The sequence below is a fragment of the Miniopterus schreibersii genome, assembly GCF_964146895.1.
Source record: "Miniopterus schreibersii genome assembly, chromosome: 5".
NCBI classification, from domain to species: Eukaryota; Metazoa; Chordata; class Mammalia; order Chiroptera; family Miniopteridae; genus Miniopterus; species Miniopterus schreibersii.
Genome location: NC_138106.1, coordinates 81,651,618 through 81,661,372, shown reverse-complemented (window position 1 = coordinate 81,661,372; position 9,755 = coordinate 81,651,618). Strand labels below are relative to the sequence as shown.

Here is a 9,755-nt window from a genome sequence, read left to right as displayed (position 1 = left end):
GAATGGGAAGCTGGAGGCAACCAGGGGTGTGGTGTTAGGGAGGGAACCAGCACAGAGCAAAGTTTATTTTTGTTTCGTTTTTAGTGGGAAAATGAAACACATTAGGAACCATTGCTAAGTGGGAATGAAAGACAAATTAAGTAGAAAGTCGGCAAGAATAATTAGGACAGAAAATGGAGATTTTAAAAGCCCCAAGGACTATATAGTATCTATCATTTTGAGTAGGTCATGACTCCAGATTTCAAATGTGTGTCCTTCAGTGACCACTGAGGAGTTTTTTACATAAATTGTCTGGAAAGAAAGACAGTGTCGATTATAAGTACTGCCATTTAGTGGGTAGATTTTGCCCTCCCTACCGGACCAGTGCTTCCCAGGCACTAGTAGCCCTTAGATGTACCTGGGACAGCCTTTTACACATACAGACTCAGTAAACGTACAGAGGCCCAGGAGTCTGTTTTTAATAACCCAAAGGTGATTCTGAAGGAGGAGGTTTGAAGGCAAAACAACGAATTGAACAATGTCTGTTTTCCTAGAGCAGTTGGAAATGGCAGCAGTTTAGAATAAAGAGTGTTGTTTATATGCCTTCTCATTTTTAAGGGACTCATTCCTGGCTACTATTTATGTAGGTGCATAAGACTAAGAAGGGTAAAAGCCATATGTCACCTTCATGACAAATAAATTTGCTGACAAAAAGTTAATCTAAAAGAAAAAGACTTTCTGCTGCATAAAAGAGCTCTTGAATAAAGGCGAATGCTGCTTATGAACTTACTGTCCACAGCAACAGGCAAGAACGGCTGAGTGGATATGGAATCCGAGCAGGTTACCCCTCAGCCTCATCCACAGAGCCAGACTGGATCAGATACTTTCTAATTCCTTTTGTACTAACATTCTATGTGGTGCTCAGATGTAGCTCTGAATATGATAGACCAGCCTCTTAAAAACCTGTTAATTCTGCTACGAAACAGAACATGATACACTTCTAGGAAGGACAGGATAGTTTCTTCACTCTCATTGAATCTGGTGTTATCCATACCCTCTACTGGAACGGGAGCTCCTGGAGGGAGGCACGAGCCTCTCCTTTTCACAGCTGCGCCAGTGGCCAGAGCAGCCCTGGCACATGGGCGTCCACTGGGTACCCTGAACCTAGAGGGATAGTTTTGCAGGATGTATAATTACGACTAAAATGGAATCAATCCTGATGTGTAGTCTAACCCACTTTTATTCTTAAGTGATAACACTTCACAACTTCTGTTCTGAGACAGTTGTTGGAAGCCTCAGTAAATTCTTTTCTTTTTGGAGCATGTAAAATGTAGAAAAAAGTTTAGAAAATAATTAGTAGCCAAATGTCTTATTCTTGTTTTGTTCTTCAACCCATTCAGCAACTATTTTTTGAACAACTACTATGTTCTAGGCACAGTGCTCAGTGCTGCTTATTAAGAAATTGGAATCAAGAACTCCTGACGTGACTCTTTTCTAGGAATACATTACAGTTGCTGCCATTTAATCTGTCCTTAAATGAACTAACTTTCTAGTTATTCTAGTTTTGTTTTTTTAAACTCTTCTTCTTGTAACCTCAGTAGTGCCTGTTCAAAAGTTAAGCAAACCATATATAATAATGTGATGCCTGCCAATTCGAACTTGCGATGGGATCCGGACTTCATGATGGACTTTATTGAGAATCCTTCAGCCCGTAGCATCAACTACTCAGTACTGGGCAAGATTCTCAGCGACAATGCGGCCAATCGCTATAGCTTCGTCTGCAACACCCTCATGAATGTGTGTATGGGCCACCAGGACGCAGGCAGGTGAGTGTGTTACCCTGGAATTTAGGACTAACCACAGGTTGCTGCTTTGGTGCTACTTTGAAATTAACTTCCTTAGTAATTGCCTAGGCTGACATTTGGATGATGTTGTTTTAATATTATTTTATTCTGCTCTGTACTATGATTTTCTTAACCTGAAAGACAAAAACATATAATAAAAATACAATAAAAATTACCTATATTTTAAAAACACTATTTAGGCCAACCTAAGTTACATAGTTTCTTTTAATTTTTTGATGTTCTTAAAAGGTCATTGTATAGGTCAGATTTGTTCAGAACTAAAGATGTGGTCACTGATATCTGTAGTGGTTATTGTTTATTGCTCGCTAGCATTAAACAAAAGAAAACATTTGAGGCCCTTTACTTTTATCTTCTGCTTCAGGTTCTACATATCCTTGAATATAAGAAATGAATGACTTGCTCGGTGGTAGTGAAGTGCGTTCGTTAAGCGTGCCGTGTGCAGTACCTGTTTTGTTACTCTCTCCCGTGTGTGCCCTTTTCTCCTAGGATTAATGACATAGCCAATTTCTCCTCCGAGCTGACAGCTTGCTGCACTGTTCTCAGTTCAGAATGGCTGGGAGTGCTGAAGGCTCTTTGTTGTTCTTCAAATCACGTGTGGGGCTTCAATGATGTTCTTTGCACTGTAGATGTAAGTGTTCTTTTTCACTTAAAAGCTCAATGCAATTAAATATTTAGTGAGTAATTTTTTCTAATTGACTCAACTCTTCGCTGAAATGCGAACCACTTTTCCCTTCTGTCGTCAGAAGCAGCACACCAGAGGGGCTTGGTTCTGTGTGTTGTGTGAGAATGCCCAGGCTCAGATTCACTGGGCGTCCAGTCTTTCTTAGTGATTGTGTCTGGAAGTGATGAAGAGATGCCCTTTAGATGTCAGATTTCCTTGAGTATCATGCATGCATGATATGTGGATTTCTTAAAAATCCATCTCGATTCTTTATCTATTTTTGCCTATCACTTATTGGCATGATCTGTTGTATGTTAATATATCTTACATATAGAACGATTTTATACATTTTCAAAACTACCTCCCAGTTGAAGTCGAACTTCCGAGTTCTGAAATTGCAAGACTGGATTGGAGAGTCCTACTTCATTCTGTGACTATGTAGGATTTTAGCTTGTCCAGCTCCTGCTTGCAGTGCAGGGCACACGTTTTCGTCTCTAACATTGTTCCTGAACCTCTTGGTTGTCTTGTTACATTTTACCTCTGCTTGGTTCACTCAGCTGTAACATTGGAATGAATAGTAGTATGAACTTAATGGTGTTGTGTTGTTAAATGAGGTGATCTTTGTAGATTGCTAACCACACTCCCTGGCATACACTACAACTTAATATGAAGGCTATTATAGGTGGTTTATTATTATTATTTTCTGCCAAGGTCTTTTGAATTAACTTTTCTTCCTCTTTCCTCCTTTTCTCTCTTTTTAAAATTTAGGAGTCAATTGTAAATTTTTAGAGTTGTTTTTAAAACAAATTTAATTATATTAAAGACTCATTACTTTGTTATCCCTGAAAGGAACCCCAAAACATTGCCGAGGCCTGTTTTTCAGTGAGGCAGCCGAGGCCTGTTTTTCAGTGAGGGCAGCCTCTGGGATTTCCTTTGCACATTACTAATGGTTGCCCTTAAATGACAGGTCCTAGTGAATTTTGCAGAGAAGTTTTATTTCTGCTGCATCTTGTAGGGATTTCTTGATTTTTCTTTCTTGTTTTCTGTTTCAATTATTCGTACTCAAGATAAAGCCCAGTGTCTCCTTACAGCGCTGGGATGTGGGTAAGCCTCATCCTCTGTGTGGTAAAGTAGTAATAGGCCTAGAGGAGACTCACTTGGGGACCTGAGAGCTTGGTGTTGCCTGCATTCTCTTAGATATTAATCTTAGCTGTTACCGAGGAGGGTGTTAGGTATTAAAACGTGTCAATGTTTTTCTTGAAGGTGAGTGACCTTTCATTCCATGATTCACTAGCTACTTTCATTGCTATTCTGATAGCACGACAGTGTTTCTCCCTGGAGGACGTCGTGCAGCACGTGGCACTGCCCTCTCTCCTCGCAGCAGGTGAGGCGGCGTCTGGGACGGCTGCGGTCACGTGGCGCTGGTCGGGGGGGATGGTCCCTAACTAGTGAAGCACAGTGAGGGCGGTGTTCAAGGCAGTGGTGCGGCCTCCGGGAAAGATGGCAGATTGTGCAGCTTGTTCTACATGATGTCATGTGAGCCCATGGATGCTGCTGGTACTGTTTCTGAGGAAGCCCATGCATTCGGTCTTCTCAGAAAAGCAGAGCTGGTGCCTGACTTTTTACCATAAGAGCATTTATTCAAATTATTCCAGAAAGTTTAGCTTAATAGAAAACCTGAAGACGTGTTCTTGAACATGTGAGAAAACTTGCTTTGAAAACCCTTCTTTCCCAGCCTGTGGAGACGCGGACGCCGAGCCTGGGGCGAGGATGACCTGCCGCCTCCTGCTCCACCTCTTCCGAGCTCCGCAGGCCTGCTTGTTACCTCAGGCAACCGGTGAGCTGACAGCCCCAGACGGCTGCCTGTGTTTCCATTTGTGGCGCTAGGTTCCCCCGCGACCAAGCAGGCTGTCCACTCTGTAATTTCCTCGCTGGCTTCGGTGGGCCTGCTCCAGGGTGAAGGGGTGCAATGATGCCGTTGGGAGCGCTGTCAGCACCTTTCGTTTATGTAACATCAGGATGTGTTGAGAAACTCAGATCCAGAGTGAATAAACAATAAAAATACTTTTGCTCTTAGGCCAGCCGTGCTGGTGGGCAGCACGGTCCTCTAGCTTACTGTGCGTGTGGGTCGTGAACCACAGTGTAGCAGCTCAGGGCAGCGATTCGTTTACGCTTTTACTAAGGTAAACGGAATGAGGTAAGAAATCTAGGGATGTTAGTGCAGTCTGTTCCTAAAGGTCATTTCATGTTGTAGGGGAGGTGTATGTGACCATCAGCATAAGACGATGAAAATCCTACTCATGTTTTTGACACATCTCTCTAGGGAACAAAGGCATTATTTTAATAGTTAAAGAGAAAAGGTTAAGTAAGGAGTGCTGGCAGTGTTTCTCACTGAAGCCATGAGCATCAATTAGAGCTGGCTAATGGCAATTAAGCGCCCACAGTCTAACAGTGAAAAGCCCTGCTGACTGTAAATGGTTACAAAACACTGTTAATGATGGTGATGAGACGATTAAAGGTTTGTTGTTGTTCTCATAGGCAAACCTTTCCCTGGAATCAGATCATCTTGTGATAGACACCTCTTAGCTGCTGCTCACAACAGCATCGAAGTGGGAGCAGTGTTTGCTGTTTTAAAAGCAATTATGATGCTTGGTAAGACTGTCCTGGCACTGAGCTTGGGTGCATCACCAGAAGTTTCACTCTTTAATTTTAGCAGAAATGTTGTCGTTTATTGTTGTTGTTCTCCTGAAAAACATTAGCTGGCTTTTCCCAAGTCCACGTTTAATTGTGCTCCAAGAAGCCTGTCCCTTACCTACAAGGCTGGTGGAATTTAAATATAATGCTCTCTTTGGTGATGTTTTAACTGCATGTTACCTTATTCTGATGTAAGATAGATCCTCAGATCTCCTGGGTTGTGTTGCCTTCATTTGTTGGCATAAGTCACACTTTGTGATGGACACAGAGACTTGGTGACCTAACCAAAGGTTTAAATGTAATATTATATTCTAGGAGTAAAATACCAGAAAACCTTGGGGTTTTTTTAATGCTTACCCTAGGCTTTTTCCCCATTGCTTTTCAGAGAGAGTGGAAGGGGGGAGAGAGAGAAACATCAATGTGAGAGAGATGCATTGATTGGCTGCCTCCCACATGTGCCCCAACTGGGGCCAGGGATTGAGCCGGCAACCGAGGTACGTGCCCTTGACCGGAATTGAACCCAAGGCCCTTCAGTCCTCAGGCTGACGCTTTAACCACTGAGCAAAACCAGCCAGGGCCAGAAATCCTGGGTTTTAATTTTAGTGTTTCTGCTTCCATTGTGACCCTGAACAAGTTCATATCCTTGTACCTTAGTTTTTTCATCAGTCGGGTGGTAATTGCATTGAGGTTGATAATACTGATAAATCAGTATTAGATATCACAAATTTTTTTTCATATAACTCATAATGCTCAAGATGTCTTTTATATTATTATTGGTATATATGTCCTCCTGGAGTAGTAGGACTGCCTTTTCTGTTCATTTGTAATGTAATACCTTAAAACATTTTTATTCTATAAGTCAGGAGAATGGGAAGTCTTAAATTCACACTAATTCCAACTTTGGGTACCCTCTTTTGGCCTTCACTAAACAGAAGTTATCTCTTATGTTCTGAAGGAGCCCCTTTTGATTAGAACAGAAATTACTGCATGCTAGGAATGGTCTTTGGTGAGTCTTAAAGAACATGTTTGAGGATTAAACCCTACCGCCTTATACTCCTGCTTGGCAAGTGTTATTTGGTGATGACAGGGAAGGAAAACAGGATTTTCATAGAACAAATTATTAAAAGTTCATCTAAAAATATCTACACACACACATACAAGTACATATATGTAATGTTTTCATTATGCCCATGAATTTTGTAGTAAAAAGAAAAAGGTCAAGTCTCATGGAGGGCCACAGCCTTCCTCTGAGCTCAGGAACTTGTAGGATTATACAGCCAACATTAAATGGTGATCTTAATAAGTAAAATTCCTGTGCTCTGATGATATTTGAAAGGAAAGATGGCTGGTCAGTTCTGTTTAATAAATAAAAGTAGAGACCATGAAGTCAGGGACTCACTTTTTTACTGTGGCAGCTAATGTTAATAGGAGAAACTAAACAGAAGATTTTCCATAAACTAATGTTGGAAGTGTGGGCTGCATGCGTGATACACATTTTAATAGCAGAAACCAAGATGAGTGCAATTAGACATTGTCCCTTTGATTTGAAGGACTAGTTTGATCCCAAGTAAAACTGGCCAATTGTAAATATCTTTAAATATCTAAATAATCGAAGTTTACTATCCATGTGTAGTCACCAATTCAGTTTTCTTTGATTGCCTCTCCTTGACCTTTTTAATTGGCTTCAGTTCTTGGAAGATTCTACAGCTTTCTAAGGTTCTTCAGGTCTGAAAGTCAGGATTAGACTGGTTGAATGTCAGCAGAGCCTTGACCAGGCCATCACTGAGCACTCTGTCCTATTGTCTATATGATTGCAGAAGGTTCTGGTGCAGCCTCCAAGTCATCCTAACATCTAAACTGATTTGAGGATCTCCTGGTCTGGGACTAGCAGAGATGTTTGTTTCTTTGTTTTTGCTGTTTTAACTTGTTCATCTCACATGTCCTAACCAATGTTCTCTCAAGTCCTGTCCATCAGGACCTTTTTTGAGTTAGGATGATAGAACTGTTTTATAGAATTTGGTTTTTAATTTCAATAATAATTTAACTAAAGGTGTAAAAATCATTGTTCATATCACCAAAGGCTGGAGAAAGCAGGCTCAATTTTGATACATGTAGAATGAGGTCTTTCTTTCAGCTCCCAAAGAACTCTGTTGAAGTAAATATAAATTCTTGTGGGTGAAGTGAAATTGGTAGTTTTGTCTGTATATTATAATGAGAAATGTTTGATAATATATAGTAAGATATTGATGAGTTGAAATGTATTTTTATTCCTCCCCTCCTTTTAATGATTTTATAAGTAAATATTCAGTAAGCAATTCTGATTTTTTATACTTTTTTATCAGAGTCAAAACTTTTTCTTGGTTGATCTGTGGGTTATAAGACTTTCTGCACTGACCTGACCTTGGTTCCACTCCAAAGACCTTCTGTGAACTCATTGGTTGGTTCCAAGAGATTCTCTCAAGGCCTATGAACCTCTGGGTAAACAGGCAAACGTTTGGAGGCTCTGCTGTCACTTGGCTATTTGATTGCCAAGTTATTTTATTCTTTCACCTTCAAAATATGAATTATTTGTCTTTCAGAGCTAGAGAAGATTTCTTATTTCTAAATATTCAGCCATTCTGCTCAGTTTTTCCCCCAGAACTTTTTTTTTTTTAATAAGGAAAACACTTTCCTTAGTTTTATTTTAGTTGAGTGTATTAGAGATTGATGAGATGAAGTTTTCTAACTTGGTGTTTACAGAAAGGGAAGTGAAAGGCATGGGTTATTCAATGAATGCCCTATTTTCCAGGGCTTCCTTAGTATGCATTGCCCTTTTCCATTCCCAGGGAAATAAATCTCTCTTGTCAAGAAGTTGATAGTAAGGTGGGCTAAGGCAAAACTTTTCTCTTGACCTATGGATAGAAAATAAGTCATTGTAAGAGAAGAAATGGAAAAGGGACACCTAGAAGGGTGAGTAACCCATTTTTTCCTTGTCTATAAGTCAAATGAATTTGAATACATTGATGCTTAAAATATTGGTGAAATCAATGTTCTGTGATTATTAAGTGTGATTCATGATGGCCTTTCCAAGTTTGGTGAGAGCATACTTAATTCTGTAAACAAAATGAGGATTGAGTCTTGAACTTGCCTTTTTCCATATCTGATGAAACTTCCTGGGTTCTCGCTCCATTCTGCTGCTCCATTCTCTTCATTGCTGCACAGCTCTGCGACCATGACACCACTCACGCCCTTTACGTCCCCGAGAGCGTGCCTCATTTACTTCTCAGATATTTGGCAGTATTTTGAACTTGTGTGATTTTGGTTTTGTGATTCTGTTATTTAGGAGATGCCAAGATTGGCAATAACAGTGTCAGCTCTTTAAAGAATGACGACTTCGCCACGAGGGGGGTGCGGCGCGACAGCAATGCTGATGATGCCTGGACGGCCTCACAGAACTCCAAGTCCTGTGGGAGAAGCATTTCCGTCGAAACTGCCAATTTAAGAGAATATGCTAGATATGTGCTGAGGACTATCTGTCAACAGGTATCTTCAGATTTAATTGGCCTTTAGCTTTGAATATGTGACTTCTTTTGGAGAGAGAATCCCACTATATATAAAACCTGTACCTAGATGGTACTTTTTTCCCCCTGCTAACTTTGTTTTGAAATAGTTCCAAATTTGCTGAAAAGTTGCAGTAATAATAAAGAACTCTAGTATATTCTTTATACAAATTCACTAACTTTTTACACTTGCCACATTTGCTTTATTAATTCTATTTGTGTGTGTCAGTATGGATGCATGTACTTAACATTTTTTTTCCTGAACCATTTGAGAGTAGTTGGCATACATTATTCTTATTTACTTTTTAATACTTCAGTGTTTGTTAACATAAGCAAAATACAGTTAACAAAAATCAGGAAATTTAGTATCGGTACAGTAATTTTTTCTCACATATAGGCCACATTCCAATTTTGTCAGTTGTCCCAACTATGGTGGATTTGTCTGAAGTTTCTTGTGGATTAGCTTCAGATTATGTATTCCTGGCCAAGATACTGCAGCAGTAATGTTGTGTTCTCAGGTGATCACATCCAAAGGCCCATGCTGTCCATTTGCATCTCTTTGGTGATGTTAATTTTATCAAGATGTCTCCATTGTATGATGTCAAGATTTCTCTTCTGGATAATTATTTTTTCCCTTGCAATTAATAAGCGGTCTGTCCTTGGAGAGACACTTTAAAACAATGCAGATATTTTCATCGAATTCTCTCACCTCCCATGGAGCATCCATTCTGATCCTTGCCCAAACCAGTCTTGACTGTGATGGTTGCAGAAGGGTGATTTTTCTCCCAGCCCCTCTGCTCCCCAGTTATCAGTTTGCACTCTTCCCTGAGGAAGAGCCTGCCCTTACTTCCTTTTTCCTTTATTTATATTATTTTTCCTATGTATTATAATTTGCTGTCCTCAGTTACATTCATGTTCAAATAGCCCTAGGTTTAACCCTCTGGCCCCTTCTGTACTCCCTCTGCCCTGATCTGGAATTACTCATTCCTGCGAAGATCCCTGGTTCTGTTCTCAGAG

The 9,755-nt window shown here is 40.3% G+C and overlaps 1 protein-coding gene across 1 annotated transcript in view; it reads left to right on the top strand.

Moving 5' to 3' along the window:
* Positions 1–9,755, top strand: part of MED12L (mediator complex subunit 12L) — a 322,191-nt gene that overhangs the window by 255,207 nt on the left and 57,229 nt on the right. The window contains exons 21-26 of the mRNA XM_081137804.1: positions 1,578–1,805; positions 2,331–2,472; positions 3,769–3,889; positions 4,241–4,342; positions 5,044–5,157; positions 8,522–8,721. Of these exons, the coding sequence (XP_080993930.1) occupies positions 1,578–1,805; positions 2,331–2,472; positions 3,769–3,889; positions 4,241–4,342; positions 5,044–5,157; positions 8,522–8,721 (907 nt within the window). The remainder of the gene's footprint in view (positions 1–1,577; positions 1,806–2,330; positions 2,473–3,768; positions 3,890–4,240; positions 4,343–5,043; positions 5,158–8,521; positions 8,722–9,755) is intronic.